This window comes from Amblyomma maculatum, chromosome 4 (genome assembly GCF_055883805.1).
Source record: "Amblyomma maculatum isolate TAMU_Amacu chromosome 4, ASM5588380v1, whole genome shotgun sequence".
NCBI classification, from domain to species: Eukaryota; Metazoa; Arthropoda; class Arachnida; order Ixodida; family Ixodidae; genus Amblyomma; species Amblyomma maculatum.
Window position 1 is genome coordinate 166726467 of NC_139347.1, and position 20894 is coordinate 166747360.

The window sequence follows — 20894 nt, forward strand, 5'->3', positions numbered from 1 at the left end:
TATATGCTAGTGGCGTCACCTCATTTTGATGTTTTCTTTCTCAGTGTGTAATTTTCTTTTCTTAAACACCCCACAAAAGCCAGGCACGTAGCTCAACTGCCACTGCGTTTGGCTTGCTCGATTATTTTGAGCTTTCTTGTGCCTTTACAGGTTGTTGGAATCTTGTCTGTCTTAAAGAACCCTGAAAAATGCAGATCCTGGAGTTTACTATAAGGCATTGAATTCAGCTCATTAGGCAATGCCTTCAGCGCACCATCATGAATTTATACACATATGAAAAATATTTAAAAAAATATTTTTATGCAGGACCTTCTGAATGAATGGTTCCAGCGAGTTTACACCAGTGCATTTGCAAGCATGTCTGTAACTTAACTTTATTTTGCCAGTGCAGGTTGTTTGGAATTTACTTTTGCACAAGAACTTTCAAAAAAGGCCCCTCAAATCCATATTGTCAACAAGTGTATTTGCTGATCGCTTTTAATTTTCTAAATGGATGCAATAAAAATTCAGACTGGAGAAGCGTGTGTTCATTATACATTCAGCACGTGCGTTCATTATTGAGTGTAGCGATTTGTAGTTTGTACTCATTGTCCTCAGTTCTGCATGTGAGATCGTACATTACTCTACTTTCAGAACATTTTTTTACCTAAATTTGAATTTGCACAGAAACTGTGTAATTTAAACAGTGTAAAAAACAATTAACTGTGTAAAATCAGTTAACCACATCGAGATCGCCTGCGAATGACAAGAAACTGTTCATTTTAGTATTTTCCTAATTTGTTATCTGGCAACCTGTGTAACATATACTCGCTCGACTAGGAGCAGCCTTACAGCAATACACACCAGTCATCCTTTACAGCTGAAACAATGGTGTCGTTATTTGTGCGCGTCTCTAAGTTTACACACCCTCCTCAGCAGATCCTCCCTTCATCATAAAGACAAGACCGCCAATTATCACAGCGAGTCCACCGCCCACGAGCAGCACACCAGCTAATAACCAGAGCGAGCCACCGCCGCCATTTTCCACAGATTCGCCGATGCCGTCACTGTCGCCAGGTGTGTGCTGCACAACAGAGAAATATAGAGTGCGTTGTAAAAAGAAAAAACTATGTAAACTGAGCAAGAATCAGGTATTTTTACTTGTTGACTGTACACATTTTTTCACAAAAGAGGCACAGTAGGGTAAAAAACTCTTGTTTACCTTTGCTCTTTAGCTGAAGCTTACCCTATGGTTAATTTCTAAACCAGAAATTGAGTTTCAGTGCCATAAAATTTAGACCGTTACGTTCCATAGTTTATATCATAATCATATAGGAGGCAACTCGAAGAGGGAACGATTTAGGCAGCTTGAGCATAGTTTTACAGACATGACATTATTGTCCGCGAAGCATTTCGTTCAGTAGCTGTGCAAGGCTCAATGCCCCTAGATAGTGTTAGTACCCACGGAACATCCTAACGGAGGGTTCGTTAATAGGTGCGATCATATTTACCGTGACCAGAGTTTGTGCAGTACTGGGAAGCCTTTAAATTCCACTGCCATTGAATTGAAATATACATGCAAAAAATTTGAAATAGCTTTTTAGGTATTGGAAAACCCACCGAGCGCAGATGATGCATGAGCCGGGTTAGACAGCACACTGCCCAATAAGAATATCTAGGTTTGTGGATTGAAAACAAGAGAAAGCGTGCTTGCGCTTCACCTTATATGTTCTAGTGACCGCAGGGCAGGCCCTATCATGCTTCTACTGCGTGATACAGACAAATGACATCATTGTGCTGCTTAAAGCAGACAATAGACATCTACGAAAGAGGAATGTATCTTAAGCAAATTAGCTTTCATAGGAATGTTTTGATGTACTGGAGACTCCCACACAAGTTACAACATAAATGAGCCTATCAATACAACCCAGCACACTTCAGTGCAAACAGTGCGCTGATAAATAAAACATGACTAATCCTAAGCGTAGGAAATTTATTAATGGAAACACACAATACGAGTATCAGGGAAGCGTTCGTGAACCAAACAAATTACGAAGAAAAAAAATAAGAGCAAAGCATAGTTATAGGCTCCTGTATCGGAAAGTGAAAACGTAACTTGTCTTAATTTCTCCTTTTATCTATAGGATCAATTTTCTTATATATATATATATATATATATATATAGGGGAAATGAGGGTGCTCGTTATAGTACATGAAGGAAAGAAGCCAACAGTCGGCGAGGCCAAGGAAAGCATTGGGGATTATGTTTTATGTCTTTTTTTATTTTTTTACTTCGATAATCACAGAAATGAGTAATGTAATCTGCTTAGGGGAAAGATAATTAAACACAAAGTAGAAGAAAAAAACAACGTGCCGATGGTGGGGACCGAACCCACGACCTCCGAATATCGCGTCCGATGCTCTTCCAACTGAGCTACATCGGCCGCTGTCCCTCCTGCTACTTTCTTGGGTATTATTGTTGTCTGTATACGAACCTTGAGAGTGTTCACCAGCGCCACCCTCAACCATAGCGGCGGACGTGGAACGTCCTGTGTTACCGCCAGCGTCACGTAGAACGTGATCAAGAGCGAGGGCGAAAGCGAAAGTTGTGCTAGAGGGTTCTAGCAGAGCTCAGACACGACCAGCCGCTGTACCCAGCCTCGGCCCCAGCCCTGACCACGACACACGACGACCAGGAAGAGCCCAAAGCCCATCCTACGAACCCTACCGACCTCACGACGAAGCGACCTCACGACCAGTCGAGCGAAGACAGCTCCCCCGCCTAAGCCGTTCGGCGTGTCCGTGAGCCTTGGCCTTCGGCAAACGTTGAAGATTGGACTTGATGCTCCGGTGCAAGCATTCCTCCCAGCATGGCATTCATTGTGGTGTCCAGCGTTTCATGTCCCAATCCTGTGTCTGCGTTCATCGTCAAGTCATGCAATGGATTTCTAGCAATCGAACGGGACGATTTCTCGGTGGCCCCGGGTAATGCTACGAAGATGACGAAGCGGGCAGTGGGGCGGGGCGGAGCGCTCGCGCCAAGCCCGCTGGTCATTAAAGCATATTTCATCGTCATGTCATCGCGTTGTTCTGCTCCTGTCCTGTCGCCGTGTTCCATCGCTTCTCATGCCACCACGTAAAGCTATCTTTGGGCGAGGTCAAAGAAAGCATTGGGATTATATATATATTTTTATTTTTTACTTTTATAAGGCAACATTACTACCAAAGAAAGTAGCAGGTGGGACTACGGCTGATGTAGCTGAGTTGGAACAGAACCGGACGCAATATTCGGAGGTCGTGGATTTCGGTTCCCACCATCGGCACGTTGTTTTTCCTTCTACTTTGTGTTTAATGATCTTTCCCCTAAACAGATTACACTACTAATTTGTGATTAACGAAGTAAAAAGTAAAAAATAAAGCAAAATATATTCCCCAATGCTTTCCTTGGCATCGCTGACAGTTGGCTTCTTTCCTTCATGTATTATAACAAGCAACCTCATTTCCTTTTCATTTACTGCTTGTAGCTTACGGGGGTCTCGGTTCTGGCAGTCTTGAAGCTAAAGGTAGCTTAAGAGGGTTATAGCCCAGGTTTCGCCCTCGCTCGTCATCACGTTCTTCGTGACGCTGGCGGTAACACAGGACGTTCCACGTCCACCGCTATGGTTGAGGGTGGCACTGATGAACACTCTGAAGGTTCGCATACAGGCAACATTAATATCCAAGAATGTAGCAGGTGTGGCAGCGGCCGATGTAGTTCAGTTCGAAGATACCGGATGCGATATTCGGAGGTCGTGGGTTTGGTTGCCACCATCAGTACTTTTGTTTTCCTTCTACTTTGTGTTTAATTGTTTCCCCTAAACAGATTACATCACTAATTTTTGTGATTACCGAGGTAAAAATTAAAAAAATGTATATAATCCCCAATCCTTTTCTTGGCCTCGCCGACTGTTGGCTTCTTTTCTTCACACACACACACACACACACACACACACACACACACACACACACACACACACACACACACACACACACACACACACACACACACACACACACACACACACACACACACACACACACACACACACACACACACACACACACACACACACACACACACACACACACACACACACACACACACACACACACACACACACACACACACACACACACACACACACACACACACACACACACACACACACACACACACACACACACACACACACACACACACACACACACACACACACACACACACACACACACACACACACACACACACACACACACACACACACACACACACACACACACACACACACACACACACACACACACACACACACACGCACGCACGCACGCACGCACGCGCACACACACACACACACACACATATTGTGAGTCCTCTACGGATTTGACAGGCAGACTTGGCCGTTGGATTCTACGCCTGCAAGAATATCATTTCGACGTCGTTTATAAATCGGGTTGCCAACACCAAGACGCTGACGCTCTTTCTCGCTGCCCGGTTTCAGAATCACCCTGCTGTTTTTCTTCACAATGCATTCCCACCTCTGACCACAGCCGATCATCGCTTCCACCGACGCATATCACTGCAGTTTTTTTTTGACGGCTCTGAGAACAAGCACGCTCTCCGCTCACAGCAGTTATCTGATGCCTACTGCTGGCCCATCAACGACCGCCTTATCGGCGCTCCGAGCCCACCCAACGCTAGGCTTCGCCGACAGCTTCGCAACTTCAAGCTTGAAGATGGCATACTACGCCGCTACGTGTATTATCCTGATGGAACTCGCTGGCTCCCAGTCGTACCGCATGTGCTTCGCCGACGTATACTAGCGGCTTTCCACGATGACGCTACTGCAGGTCACCTTGGTTTTGACAAAATATACGACCGCGTAAAAAGACGATTCTTTTGGCTCGGCCTGTCTACCACTGTAGCTAAATACGTTGCTTCCTGCCATCTGTGCTAACGTCGCAAGCGGCCGACTTCTTCCCCCGCTGGCCTCGTACAGCCTCTTCCCTGAACCGCCACACCATTCGACGTAGTCGGAAACGACTTATATGGTCCCCTACCTCTCTACAGTGGGGGTAATTATTGGATTATAACAGCTGTCGACCACCTTACACGCTATGCTGAGACTGCCCCTGTACCGACTGGTTCCGCTGAAGAGGTAGCTAATTTCTTTTTGCGGTCAATTGTATTGCATCATGGCACTCCTCGGGTGACCGCGGAACGGCCTTCTTATCGACAGTAGTATCCGAAGTTCTTTGTGCGTCATCCACCCTCCATAAGACAACCTCAAGCTACCATCCCCAGACTAACGGTCTGACTGAGCGATTTCATCGCACCCTATCTGATATGATATCCATGTAAATCACCGGATCATCGAAATGTGGATACTGTTCTACCATTTTTCACATTCGCCTATAATACTGCAGTACAGCGGACTTCCGGTTACTATCTATTTTTCCTCGTTTTCGGCCGTCCTCCCACAATCCTCGACACTTCCTTCTTCTCTACGCCCGACTACTCCTCACCATTACCAGCCCAGTTCTTATCCCGTGTGGTCAGATACCGTCATCTTTCCCGCCTCAACACAGAAGCGTGCCAGCAAGACCGCAAGAGTCGCTATGATTCGAAGCATCGCGTGGTCTCTTTTCGTCCTGGTGACAAAGTACTGCTCTATACACCACTGCGCACCTCTGGCCTTAGTGATAAATTTCAACGCTGCTATATTGGTCCCTACAAGGTCATCAACGTAACTTCCCTACTAAACTACCATGTCACACCTGTTGATCCCCCAGCCGACCGACGCCACCATGGAACTGAAATTGTTCATTTATATCGCTTGAAGTCCTTTGTGCGCCTCGTTACATCGGTTGGCTAGGAGCAGCCAGGCGGGCCACTTCCGACCCCCTGGGCAGATTGTGTGAGCCCTCCACGCATCTTCTTGCATTTGTACATACCATGATCTTCTTCTTCCTCTTGTACAGTCGAGCGCGATTTGAAGGTTATCGCGCGAGCGTCGACTGGGAACATGGCCCAGAACTCTCTGCCGAGGCGAGGAAGGTATCAGGTTAGCTTCCCTCATTCTTTTTGCTATTCCTTCAGCAGCCGTCACTCCCTGTTGGGCTATCAGTTTCTTTTTTTTTTATTCTGCGAACAGGCAGTGACCGTAGCGCGCACGACGTATTCTTTGGTATTAGAATCTGAAATTGGACACTTTATCGCAATAAATGGAAAGCTTAGAATAGACAGAAAGGGCGGTGAGTTCGGGGTGACCCCTAGAAACGTTCGGGGTGACCCCTAACGGATTCCTTAGAGCTTTGCTATGCAGGCTCAACCGGCATGAAAACAGGCACTGGTGTCATTCTGAATTTTCCTGAGTGATTAAGCCGACCTTGATTTTGGAGAAAAAGGATAACCTCACTTTGAAATATCACAGCTGTAAATTAATATTGTTGCATTTACAAATAGCGAGAAATAAAAACGTAAAAAGTGAACCTCGGAGCTCCACCCACTAAAACCTTCGGCAACCAAGCCGACCACGCTAACAACTATCCTATGCCGAGGCTTAGAAATCATGCTAATATTTCTTCTTATCTAGCGCAATTTTGTTATTTCTCACTCCGGGTATCTTCTCAAGTGTCATAATTCACCGATCGCGTTTAAACACGCGAATGTATTTCCTGGGTATCGCGATGAGTCACCAAACTCGCTCTTCAGTATAACACATTAGCTTTTGCAGCCAGATCTCCGAATATTTTAAATAGCCAGTGCTGGTTGTTTCGCAATCCTTTTGAAACGCATGACATTCATGTTACATATAGCGATATCTAGCGTCATAATACGTTTCATATTGTATGTTGTAGCTTTACATGATGGCAGCGGAGCAGCAGCGCCATTAGTGCAATTCCTACTAAGCGTTTTGCATTTGTGAGCACTCAAGGAAGCGTTATCTGATATTTAACTATAAATGAATACTACTGTGGTTAACGAAATCTTTTTGAAATGTACGAGCATAAATTTTGTGCTCTTTTCACTTCCGCATTTCAGATGAGCTGCACTGATTGTTGCTGGTGAATAACACATATGGACGCGGGGACGACGCCCAACAAGAGATACGGTGAGCTGAAGCCGTAGATAGGGTAGTTTACGATGGCATTATAACTTCAATGTATTTATAAAAACAGATTATCCCATGCATACATAATATTTGTAATGCATAAAGTGTATGTTTTCATTCTTGTTAAAAGGTGGAATTCTTTTGAGCCAACACATAACGGTCAGGACAGGCGCTAGCTCGCAACTCATTATTTAGAAAGAATGCGCGTACAAAGATACATTTCCAAAAGCATTCGATCATCATATCGCATCTCGTCATATCATAGCTCTTCATCTTACAAACAGCTGTTAGTTAGCGCCAGTCCTGTCCGTTATATGTTGCGATAAAAGGATTCCACATTGAAAGCATGAACCAACTAGCCCAAAAACAAAAAGTTGCTAAACAAATTTTGATATCCTTATCAGCTTACAGGTATTCATTTCAGTTCGGAAATGGGGATACTTGGTCCGGCATTAGCTCCATACAAGGCTGGTTGTCCAGTGTCGGTTCCACAGAGGACATGGTCTATTCAGTTTATCAGCTACATTTCAGACCGCCCCGTTCGATTTGATGTGCAATTTAGACCGGTATTTTTGGTGTGAAACCCATATTTTTCATGGTTAGTGCAGCTTGACTATCGCAGCCGACTTGGTCTGTTATGAATGAGCTCCACACCGAACTGGTCCTTCTCGCTCCAGCCACTTGTGCCGGCCCGTAGTACCTGCCCCGATTTAAAGACCAGCCAATCCAGATTGAGATGTATACCGGACCATTTAGGTTCAATAAAAACCGGTGTGGCACAATGCGTGATTTTTGAGCAGGGTAGAGAAATCGACAAGTGAACCACTAGGAATACATTCGACAACATCACAACGGTTATAATCTGACTGGGGCGAAACGCATTACGGCTGCTGTATTGAGCAATGTTATTGCACCTTAAAGAATTCCAATGACCACGATCATCCGCAGCCTTCCACTACGGCAATCCTCAGCGTAATCTGCTTTTAGATTTTGAAGCCCATAAATTAACTCTAGATCGTTTCAGAAAACGTGGCGCAATATGATCTTCAGAAGTGAAACGATTAGGCACTGACGAGGTCTTCATATCAACGCAGCCATCAAGGTAAAATATAGCAACAGGTTTTGTTCATCTCAGGATCTTAATTTGTGTCAATAAAGAGTATGCACTTCTCATGCGTCTGCGCATCATATCCGAGTAAATTCATATATCGATTTCCTATATTTTCAGGCTACTTTTGTCTTTCATAGGGGAACAAAGAACGATGCGTAAATAGTTTCTTGCAAAACATGCATTTCGGTGCGTTGTATTCTTAACATTAAACGCATTTGAAAGCGCATCAGAAGACCATGCGGCAATTGAGACAAACTGAGAATGCTATGAGGTCTGTGATGCGAAATCTGCTTACGCACAAACCAGTCGCTTCATCGCAGCTTGTTCCTGACGGACATTCACTGCAGGCCTTGCCAATCTTGTACATAGAGGTTTGTAAGATGTTTCCGCTAAAAAGACACAAAGGAATAGATATACATATAAACTGCTTTTTGATACAAACACAACAACTACTTTAAGACCAAAGTTGATAAATGTAATGTACCATTGACGAAACTATGTATCACACAAACTTAACGTTCCATTATGTTCTCTGTAAAATTATGCCACGAACGACGACATTGATAATGAGCAGTCAGGATGTGGTCAATTTTGATTGTGTTAACTTTTATAAACTTCATTTTTCTTGTTATCGAATAATGTTTCTTGGGCAGCAACATAGGTTTTGTGCTCTACAACAGCCCCTATTCCTTAGGTGAGTGTGATTCAGCAACCGCTGCTCGTCAATACCAGTGGGGAAGAAAGCTTGTCCAGATCTTGGATTAATGCCAGAACGGGAAGTTTAGAACTCCCATAAGGAACGCCCAGAGTAGCAGTAGAGCGCAAACAATATCCTGAGATGTCCAGATGAAAAAAGTGTGTTTATATCTCTCATCATTCGCATGCGTTTCTCAAGTTTATTGATATGAAAATTTCCTGAGAAGGAGGTGCAATGCGACATCCTTCTACACTTCTCAACAAATGTAAGCGTACGCTACGGGGACCTTTATGATATCACCTATTTTTCGACGGCCTTCTTTTGGTGCACGATTATTGACGTCGCAGGTTACAACATGATGCTGTCAAGTACATCTTTTGTTTGGGCTGATGTTGAAAGGTTATAGTGGGATGGACGAGGAAAAAGGAGGCAAAGAAACGGCAAGACCAGGGCCATTTCGGACTGGCATGTACAGGAAAAAATGGCTTGGTCAGTGCTGAAGCTTCGATTAACACCAAATATTCAAGTAGAACTGTCGTTTTGTGGAGTTGGTTGATCATTCACAAAACATAGGTCGCCTCTACATGCCACTACAACGTGGCTCTAGTCCTGTAGTTTTCATGTTTCATTTGGCCTCGTCCGTAACACTTTATACTTTGCCAATCGCGTACTGGAAACCACAGAAACCACTAAGACCTTGTTTGATCCTGTGAGACTGAATGTAAACCTACCCCACTAAACAAAATCAGTATCCCCGCTCAGTACTTATGGCGAAGTCAAGGTGGCGCCTCGTTAAATGCTCAATGTCATTCACCCAAACTTGGAGAAATTGGGAGTTGCAGCCAGGAGAGTACATCTTCCCCTTTAAACTGTGCTCACAGAACTGGATCAAGTTAAGGCATCAAGACAGCAGCAAGAAATGCATGTACACAAGTATTATAGAAGTTCAACTTTTCTTGACCTCCTCCATCTTCGGGCTCAGTCAGTCCAATAAGGGGCTGATTCCAGTACTACAATTGCCTGTTTGTTTGCCGTTTACGATATTGTCACCAACTCGAAAAATATGTAACAGTATTACTTCTCTTTCAATATTTTTTTATGGTATGGTGGATGCACATTAGTTTTGTTTTCGCACGATGTCGAGAATGTTTTTCGGAAAGGGGGGTAACTTCTACTTAACATCCGATGGCAAATGACCTAATGCAAGAAGAATGTACAGATAAAACAGGGACAAAGTTGTTTCACCTTCCTATTGATGAAGCCCTCCATTCAAATGTATCATTTCGCCCTCACCCACAAACAGCATAAATATTATAATCCTGCAGGGAAGAGTTCTGCGACAGGCTGTATTTAGCAGGCTTCTTTTTCATAATGCAGATTTTTGAATCGCAAGCAAGTAACTCCGAACGGATTGATTCCTTTTGTTATAGCACTATATTTTTTCCTTTTATATCACATGCGTCCATGAAAATCAAAAGAAGAAAGGAAAAATATTTTATTCTCATGAACATCAGCTCATAGCTTCAGAAATGTCTTCAAGGAATGATATATATGTCCTCATTTTGTTGACATTACTAGAAAAAAAGGTTTCTCCAAGATATACGTAAATATCTTATTTTGCTGCATATACCTAAATTATGCGGAATAATGGTGGCCACATCGCTATTCTATCTCAATATTATCAGTGGATAACATCTAAAAAGCTTTCTTTGAGTGCTATGCCTGTTCTCAACTTGCAAAGAGTAAAGTGTAAAACGTAAGTAAATATTTTATTTTACCCTATATTCTTCCATGTTGAGAGATAACGTGGGCAGTATTGCTATGGTCACATACATGTTTCGTTCAGGCATTCTTTGTTTTTACACTGATGTTAGTTTATTGAGGTTCTAAGTGCATGTGGTATAACACGATATTTTAGCGATAAGCAGATAAGTGCAAGCATACCCCTTCCGACTTCTAATTATTCTGAATAACTTGTACTGCTCTGATTGAGTGAATTCGCGGAGAAGTAAATATCTACAGCTTGGTTGAACTACATCAATATAAGTTCCAATCATCTGGAGCAAACAGAGTTGTGCTTACATTATTAATTTTTTATTCTTCTTTCATAATTTTTACAAATTAATTTATACTTTTCGTCGTGTAGTTGTTAACGGAAAATGTAATCTTTTAAAATTACTTCCCTATACTCTGACTACGTCGTGTCATCAATAGCTTGTTTTCTGCCATTGCACTCGCTCTGAACGGTTTAAAATGAAAGGTATTTGCAGTTACTTGGGGATTCCTAACAATGCTCTTCTGCAATGTCTTCAGAGAGATTTTTTGTGGGTGTTGTTTTGCGCCGCTTCTCATTAAAGAAGCTGTGAACACTTAAATAGTCATCAGCCTTGCAGCAGAATATTTGGAGCGAAATATAATAGAAATATATTGCACATTTTCTAATTATTTTTTAAACAATGTCACAAGCAACTGGCTCGTTCTGTAAAGCTTGAAGCCTGTTTTGAAATATTTTCTTCCAATATGGAAGAAAATGTTAAGTACAATAATTAGAGCTCCAATTAAGTTGTGAGTTTCGTTACGATAAAGATGTTTACAAATGCTTTTAGGTTCTTTGAAGAATGAATACTTGCGCGCAGCCACACATAAATAGTTTCCTAAATTATTGTCATCCTTTTAATATCTATTATAAAACGTTCTATAAGTGTTCTTGATATGTAAAACATTTCTTGCTTATTCCTAAGATTTTGTCCGAAATATTACGATTGCTGTATGCAGAAGTCTTGTTTGTGTGTTAAAAGTGCATACTCTTCTAGGCTGCGAGAACGGCTTGACTGCAGCTGTCCTAACATAATTCGTCTACAAGAATCAGCTAATTGTCAGTAGCGGCCAACAAAGTTGTGAGGGTAGAGCGTCCTTTTATGCATGCGCACTAGACTCGAGCTTGAAGTGTACTTCTGGGGTCTATTCACATAGAGAGAGAAGCTGTCAATGTTAATAGCTGAATCAATGAAAAATTAGCAACCTCATTTTTATTGCATGAAGACCACATACCCAGGTGCGTAGTTGCATGCGAAGAGCTTCTTAAAGGGAAACTGTGGCTGATTGTCCGCGCGGAGCTTGTAATGCGTGTAACCGCATCCCACGTACCGCGTTTCAGCCCAGGCTACCTGCAGTGTAAGATGAGAATAAGAATGTTTTCAGCTTCATTCAGTTATGAAGCAGCTTGATAAAGCAACGTACCTGTTTTATCGTGCAAGAAACATGCTGCTGATAATTTCGTAAGGAAAATGTTAAACGCCGCTTTAACAGCAAGCAGTGTTTGTCAATCAGAATACGCAGCAATAATGTCATCCACTCTTTGAATGAAAAATCAATCTCTCTTAGTCAAAACAAAACAAAAATCTTCAAATTATTTTTATAAAAGACATTTCCGAGGGCTTGATAGATTGCTAGCATTCTTCGATGGAACGTTGGTGGAATTGTGAAAGGTGTTAGAGATGGGTCTAAAATCTTTTTCTCTAGCGTAATGACTGTTTCTTGTAGTCGACATTTCTTTTTATTGTGTTCCGTATTTATAGGCTTCCTTCGCTTGTGTTACGAGGATTTCGCATAAACCAATAAAATTTGAGAAAAATGTGCCAGATTTCAAGTGGGCGAACGGGCAACGATGCTCCTATTCATATCGTTTTTCTTTAATTTTGACTTCTACGAACTATCAATTAATCAATCAAGCAATGATTTTATTTTTCCAGAAAGCAAGCTTATTGTCTCCAGAACTAAAAGCTTCTCAAGAAGCTTGACTGAGGCCCGAGACCATTACATGGCAGTAGTACATAAAACGAAGCCACAGCAACAGAATATAGAACCAACAATAATTAAAAATTGGTTGATAAAATGTTCAAAACGAAACTTACATTGAGATTAGAAAATTAGTAAATATATCGAACTATCTAGTAATTACATCCTAAATCAGAAAACAAGAACAGTTCACAATATGACATTCACATTGGGCATGACATTAAACATTTCAGTATTTAAATCCTAATTGTCAGTTCTTACAACTGAATAGGACAACATAGCCTTCAGTGCTTTAAATATAAAGACCTGAACTGTTTTCAATTCAGGCCTGATATAATTATGGATCTTTTTAGTAATTAGGAAGGTTGTATGCCAAACATTGGAGCTTGTAGAATTTATGGAATCTTGGAGTTTCCCATATATCCGAATTTCTTGTGGATATATTAGTGCTTCGACGCTGTAAACCTTTTGTTTTGGCAAAATGTAGCAGTTTTTAGCAACCAGAATTCATAAATGCATTATGCAAGTACCGTTCTTCCCAAAACTAACCGAGCAGTCCCGCCAGCCGGCGGAGCATGCATGGGGCCGAGCGGCGGAGACTCCATCTCTGTCGCTAGCCGCTGCTCTTGGGCAGCGAGTGTAAGCTGGTTGACGTAAGCATGAAAACATTGCTCTCCTTCTTGGGATGTGGGATGATAAAAAAAACAGCGAGTATTATATGCGGCGTCTGATTTGGTGCCTTCGGAGAGAAGTGCTCCACATAGGCATCACTCTCTCAACGCTTCTTTTTAGCTGGCGCTGTGAAGAAGCGCTCTTCATTATAATGTCTTCGCGTTTAATATCCGTACTGTGCCCCCGTAGTTGCAACGAATGGGCAAATACATGCTATTCTGCTCCTGTGGATTCTCGCAAAAGTAAGAAAGGAAATGGACTTCAAAATCACGATGCCCGTTTTCCTGCGGTTCCTTGTCTATTGTGCCGACCTCATTTGTCGTGACGCTTTGTTAATCTGCAGGCGGGAAAATAAGATTTCCAACTGTTTCAAGTGGCCCTCTCGCGCTACCCCATAATGCGCTATTTGCTAACGCATAAAAAGGGCGTAATGTTTTTCGCGTTGGTAATTATGTTCATGCGTCAACCTCCGGCCAATCTCTTTGTTTGCGAACTGCATAAAAATGTTATTCTCACACCTCAAACATAGGTCGCCCATTTTTTCATTACGTGCCGCAGTTTTCAATTTTTTTATGGGAACAGAATGTGACCAACCTAACAAAAGTATGTGCTGGAAAGGAAGAGAAAACCTGACACGCGGTTTTGAACTGCGAGCTCTTTTTGTCTTTTTTTGTGTTTTTGTATGGTACCCGCTGGCAGAGTGGTGCATCAGCAAACTCGTTAAATAAGATGCTGTAATAAAACCTTTAAGTTCAACGCAAAATCAAGCTCGCAGACCTTTACTCCCGGCCTTGCTGTACTCCCTGGCTGCAATAGGATGAAGCCTCAGAGGCAGTTTCGAAGCACGTAGAAAAAGAAAAACTTCGTAGGCACCCTTCGTAATAGTCATGGGGCCTTGGGGGATCATACGATAGGAATCTTTACATCAATCGTTCCCTATTCCCAAATAATGTTCAGGCAGTTGAAATCTCTGCACAAAACGTTTCCGGCATTCATTTTGGTGTTACAACTGCGAAAGCTGTTACGCACTTCTGTGCGTTAGCCAGCTGCAGCAAATGCGGGATTTGAGGAATATTCAAATTACATCGCATTTAAAGGAGCCAACATTATACGCTCGTTTTTTGGCTCTCTAGCTCAACGAAGCGTCGCTATCGAAAATAGAAATCGCGACAAAAACCAGACCAAGGTTTCATTGTCAGTACCCTATCTCACTGTACTAAAATTTGAAACGAACGAAAAGGAACTACTTTCTAAATTGTTTTATCTGCGGGAGCTGTGTACTGGGATTCGACGCTCAAGGTAATCCAATGGAGAGCGCAGCTTCATGGCGCCAGTCAAAAATGAGCGTTGAACGAGTTTTGCTGAAGCAAAGCGCTCGAAAAGCACGAAATCGGACGCCGCACACGCTACCCGCTTACATTTTATCGTCCCAAAAACAAGCGAGAGAGCAGCCTTACGCCAGCAAGTTTACACTCAGAGCCGGGGAGCAGCGGCAACCGACAGCAAACGACACGCCGCTGCACGGCCTTGCGCCTGCTCCTCCAGCCGGCTAGGTTTCTCGGTTACTCTTGGCAAAGACGGTAAACTTTAAATAGCCTGAAACATTATTTTCAGTGGACATGGATTCGACCGCCACCGTTCATGGTTTCTTCCCTCTACCCCTCAACCTTTTACCACGGCGTGGATGACAGCTTCTCTATGGGGGATGAGGGTCAGCGGTGGCGCCAAGCACCAACACTTTGTTACAAAAGCTTCCCCTGTGAGGAGTAATCGACTATAGTTTCTTGCTAGGTAACTAATATGAACTCCCATCTTTATGCAGGAAGAATTTATGGTTGTGAACAATTATTTCTAGGTGATTATGAGGAAATAACACTTAGATGGCACTTTCTTTTTTTTAATAACGTTGTTTACTTCCTCAGGAAAATGCAATATGCAAAAAGAAACCTTTTTTAGGGGGGTTAATTAATGAAAGAAAAACGGTTGGCTGTTCTATCGCCATGAGCCTTCCCTTCGTTTGTTTGTGCTCGACGACGGCATATTATACCGGCACAATATGCGACCTGATGGCCCCGACCTTCTACTAGTAGTCCCTCAGCACCTATGCACAGCCGTTCTTGAACAGCTTCACGACGTTCCCACAGCGGCTCATCTAGTCGTCTCTCGCACATACGACAGTGTGCGCCGTCGATTCCTTTGGCCAGGCCTATACCGCGCAGTCCGCCGCTACGTGGCTGCCTGTGACCACTGTCAACGTCGGAAAAAGCCATCAGTTTTACCAGCTTGACTTCCGCAGCCGACCTACACCCCCATAGACCCATTTTCTCGAATGGGTCTGGATCGTTTAGGGCCTTTTCCACTGTCCACATTGGCGAACAAATGGATTGCGCTGACCACTGATTACACCACACACTACGCGGTCACACGAGCAATACCAACCAGTTGTGAAACTGATGTTGCTGCTTTCCTCCTCAACGACGTTATACTCGTCCATGGAGCCCCCCGCCAACTGCTCACCGACCGTGGCCGTTGCTTTTTTGCGCGTATAGTCGACGAGATCCTACAGTTGTGCAACGTTCGTCTTTCTCTCACGACTGCCTACCATCCACAGACGAACGGGCTTACTGAATGCCTTAACCGGACTTTAACTGACATGCTTTCTATGTACGTTTCTGATGACTATCGCGACAGGGACATAACGCTGCCATTTGTGACATTTGCATACAATTCGTCGCGTCACGACACTACCGGCTACTTCCCCTTCTATCTTCTATACGGCCGTGCACCTCTGCTTCCTTTTGACAGCCTTCTGTCGCCCCTACCAGCTCATATGCTCGTGATGCCATAGCCCGAGCTGATGCTGCCCGCATTGTTGCTCGCAACCGACTCGCAGCCTCCCAGCACTCCCAGAAACGCCGCTATGATTTCTGTCATCACAACACCCAGTATTCTTGCGGGCTTCTCGTGCTGCTTTGGACCCCAGCTCGCCGCGTTCGCCTCTCGGAAAAACCTTTGTCCCATTACATAGGACCCTACCGTATTTTACGACAAATGACTCCAGTAACATAAGAAATTGCGCCCTTGCACCCCGCACGTCATACCTCTAGACAACGAACCGAGACGCTCCATGTTGCACGCCTAAAGCCGTACTACACGGACCCTGATTTGGACGCTAGTACGCACCGGGACGGTGCTTTTCAGCCGGCGGGGTAGTGTTACGTTACGCGGTGAATGCACTGATATGCCCATAAGAAGAAAAACGAAGAATATCGGTAGTTTTGGCAAACACGACGACGACGTTCGAGCAGTGTCGGCTGGTGCTTGCGGAGAAGCCTGTCGTGTGAAAGCCTTGTCTCCCGTCTCCGCTCTCTGCAACCTCAAGCTGCACTACCCCCGTAACAATATTTTGAGTTATGCTACTTTCTTGTATTAATTCCTCCGAGGGATTACCTCTGGGAGCGGGAACAGGAGCATTAACAAATCAACGAGTTAAGTATTCACTAATTTCGTTTCCATTAATTCTCGGCCGTCCGAAATATATAGTATCAGGAATAGAGTTCGCTTTTCGACTCCTGAATATACTGTTATTTCCTCCAGTATCAGGATATTACTGAGTTAGATTTGCAAACATTAGTTCATAGCATGCAAATGCCTCACATATCAGCTTATCATTTAACGCATTACAAAAATTTTAAGGCGAGAGCCTTTCTAGGTTCATAGAATGAAATCCCGAGCACGAGAGTCGTGCGCGAGACCTGGCGACACCTCTTTTAGGCGTTGAATGTGTGTGCGAGATTCCGCGATGTGTTTGGTGTGTTCTCCTTAAGCCTTCCTGCCAGCTGCAACCCCACACTTAAGCGCGCAGAGAACACCACACAACATGAAGATGTAGGGCAAGCCCCGTAATGCCTGAAATAGATAGTCCTAGTCCTGAGCAGTGGGATGACCTTCTAGCCGTCTCGGACGCACAGCATCAGCTCATGCTGGTGCAGCGGGCAAGCGCCGCTGCTCAGGTCAACGGACTCTTAAACAGCGGACTCCCAACTACCGCTCTTTCCTAACCCACTACCCCTAACCCCAATTTTCCCCAATAAAGTTTATCAATCAGCGCCATGCTACAGGACCGATGGTGTATCGTCAGTCCAAACTCACACTTGCCCGAGAGAGTGACAGATAATCTGCCTGTCCTTTCCTGTAAAGCAATTATATTTCGTACTGCAAAGAACGCCTATAAAAAGTAAACGATTAGAGGCAAATGATAGGAGAGGAAGGGTACGCTTTCGCCATTCTCGATTTAACAGACATCTAAGAGACCCTCTGATTTTACCTTCTTTCAAGGCCGCTTCTAATCCTGTCCGTAAGAAATATTAATAAAGCGTTTTTTTTAACTTAATAATTTTGGATGTTGCTTTGTTATTTAAGGCTTTGTGGCCTTCTTACAGCACTTAATTGTCTCGAAGTAAAAGTGTTTAGCATAGAAAACTACGAAGAGCTGGATGACTTCGTTATATGCTTCATTTCGTCACCTTTGAATTTTATTCAAGCTAAGTCTTGGGACATGACTGCTTGTTTAAACAGTTCCAACTAAATTTGGTGATATATTATGTAACTAAAGGTTTGCTTTGTTCAATAGTTGCTACAGGGTTGCTAAAGTGAGTCAGAAAAAGCGGATAATGACCATTCACGTCACAGGAAACTGTGCCTGCGCCGTAAATGGTCGTGTCAATGATAGTTATCAAAAATTCGATTGTCGAAGCTGTTGAAAAAGTTATGGGATCTTTTTCAACAGACACATTTAAGAAACCGAAAGAAAATAGCTGCGCTTTGAAATCATCCGCATGCACATAGTCCAGAAAGGTTATATTGACGTCACCGCCATTGATACACTTATTATTTCTTTGTGAAGCGTACCTCAGGAATGCTTCAAAACTGAACGAAGCGCATGACATTCCATGCGATAGACGGTAGACAACTAAAATTGTTGCCTTCCTGTTTTGCAGCGTCATAATTTCATAGTCATCATTGATTATACAGAATTCGGAAAGAAATTCACATTTTCTACGACTTGCAAAAAGGATAGCAATACCACCGCATTGCCACCTCGAAAAGACAGAAGCCCTTCGATGGATGAAAAGAGAGTTTATCCTACTGTAAAGTGTTTTGACTCGATCCTTCAGACTGGGGAAGAACCTTGGGTATAGGGAGACGATCGATAATGAAACGTGCAACACAATTCATCCGCTCACCAATCTAAGTGCGTGTCCATCCTGACCAGAGTGGCCGTGGAAAACTAGTATAGATGCAGGAATTTAAGGGTTTGCATCTGACAGCTACAATAACCGAGTAAGCTCCCAACGTCTGTATTATGACTAATACTTCAGAGTACTTTTACGCAGAAAACAATCTTTAGCAGCAACAAAGCCTAGAATTAGGACGATTGCTCGCGTTTCAGCCCGCCGAAATGTAATGTCTGGCACCCATGCAACTCCAACTACAGCCGGCTAATGGATTTGTTTCTAATGACACTGGCTGAGTGAGCCAGTCACAGTAGCACGCCCCGAACATGATATTGCCAAGCTTTGTAGACTGAAAAATTGAGGCAGAACCGCAGAACCAAAAAGTGAGCGATGTGGTGCATCATTGAAGAACTAAAAACGGCTTCGCGACGAGGGACAAGAAAGAACAAGCGCCAGCAACTCAAGATATATTTAGGAAAAAGCGTTTATGAATATACTTTCAAAGACAACAAGGACGCATGCGTGTCGCGAAATAGTCCTAATTTTTATAATCAAGATATTCAAGCTCACAACCGTGACGGAGCAATAAAGCTGTGCTTACACAGGTGTCACCATTTTCGTGGATGAGATTGGCCTCACTAATTAATCTTGTTATTTTGTCCTTATGCCTGCAAATACATTTAGTTTCGTCTAAAAGAGGTATGCATAATTTTTATTAGAGGAATCAGGAATATTCAAGAGGCAACCTCTTGCATATTAATGCTATGTCAGACGATGGAGCAACATTTAACGCAGTATTTTGATGGCGTTAACGGGTGTTTACAAAATTTCCAATCTGTTTGGTATATATTTCACCTCTACGAAATGCAACATTTGCGTCAGTAGCTTCTATGTTTGACATCGACAGCATTTTCGAAAGAAGTAATATTTCTTCCAATAAAAGGTTAAAGAAACTTTAGTGCTTCAAAAGTTACGGTTCATCAGAGCATTCCGGTACGAAGAGGCATACGGTTATCCCATGATTTCATCAGCTCTCCATAGACTGAAGAAGGTAGGCGGCAGATATTGCATTCATATGTTGTTCTCAGCCACGAAAGAAACACAGAAAAGTATGTACCAAAGTCGATACGAGAGAAACTTTTGCTAAGCAACGAAAAACCGACAGTAGAGCCTGCAAGATAAATCTCCAGGTTAAGTACGGGTCATGTGCTGAAAGGGCTTTGTATGACGTTGAAATTTCCTCCGGTAAAAGATATATTAGACAGACTTAACATTGTGCAAAATACAAGTATAAGACACAATAATCCGTCGTTAAAAGTCTTCTGCCGTCTACCGTATATAGAGACTGAACTTTGAGTAACATCTCCGATTCGCATGAAATTGTGGCCACCTATTTCAAGCAAACCAAACTTATTTGTGGGCATAGGGACCAAATAACCACCAAAATATATCAAGCCTATCATCTCCATGGGAATGGTAACCGGCGTGTAAACACAGCTTCCAGTTGACGGATAACATGCATGTAAGCGCAGCTGTAGTGATCCTTCACGAAATGACACTGAATAAGCTATCATGAATAATCTTGTTAGGGGAGGCGCATGCTTACTGTTGATGTGGAAGCGTGTATAATGAATTTGTTTTAAAATAACAATCTTGAGTTGTAAGACAGCACTCGTCTTTCTTTCATGTCCATCATCGCGGTGCTGTGTTGGACTCCTCTATGAAGTAGAACCATGCTAGTGATCAAGACACTAAGTGTTTGTTAATTGTACCACTAAACACTCATTCCATAATCATTAGCCCTTATATCAGCACCCTCTACGATCCTGAGATTCTACTGTAAGGTAGACACAAAAATAAGTAAATTATGGCCCCCGTAGAGTAAGGCTAAGTACCGCTTGGCAGTCTTGTGACATTGGAAATTACGGCGCGTAAATTTCTGAGTAATATAAATTCGAGTACTTGTTCTGCATAACAAGGAAAGCACTACGCATTTCTAAGTATGATATGGTGGCGATGCTTAGCGGATGGAAAAAGGGCAGGAATCTCTGCGCCAAGGCTTGCTCGTATTATTCAAACTATATTACTAATACAAGTACTCAACTGCTCTATATACCCCTAGCGTACTTCGTGCTCATTATGCATCAAAAAATAAGAAAAGATAACTGCACCTTAACGGACACTCCTTGCTTATCTAAGGAACAGCAGACGTAGATAACCTTACTTTTGACTAAACTTTCACCTACTTT

At 43.1% G+C, this 20894-nt stretch overlaps 1 protein-coding gene across 1 annotated transcript in view; it reads right to left on the bottom strand.

The window, feature by feature from the left end:
* Nucleotides 1-898: 898 nt before the first annotated feature.
* LOC146193436 (venom allergen 5-like) overlaps nt 899-20894 on the bottom strand; it is a 70022-nt gene continuing 50026 nt past the window's right edge. Inside the window, exons 4-6 of the mRNA XM_084600550.1 lie at nt 11990-12105; nt 8537-8630; nt 899-1063 (exon numbers count right to left, since the gene is read on the bottom strand). Coding sequence (XP_084456676.1) covers nt 899-1063; nt 8537-8630; nt 11990-12105 — 375 coding nt within the window. The remainder of the gene's footprint in view (nt 1064-8536; nt 8631-11989; nt 12106-20894) is intronic.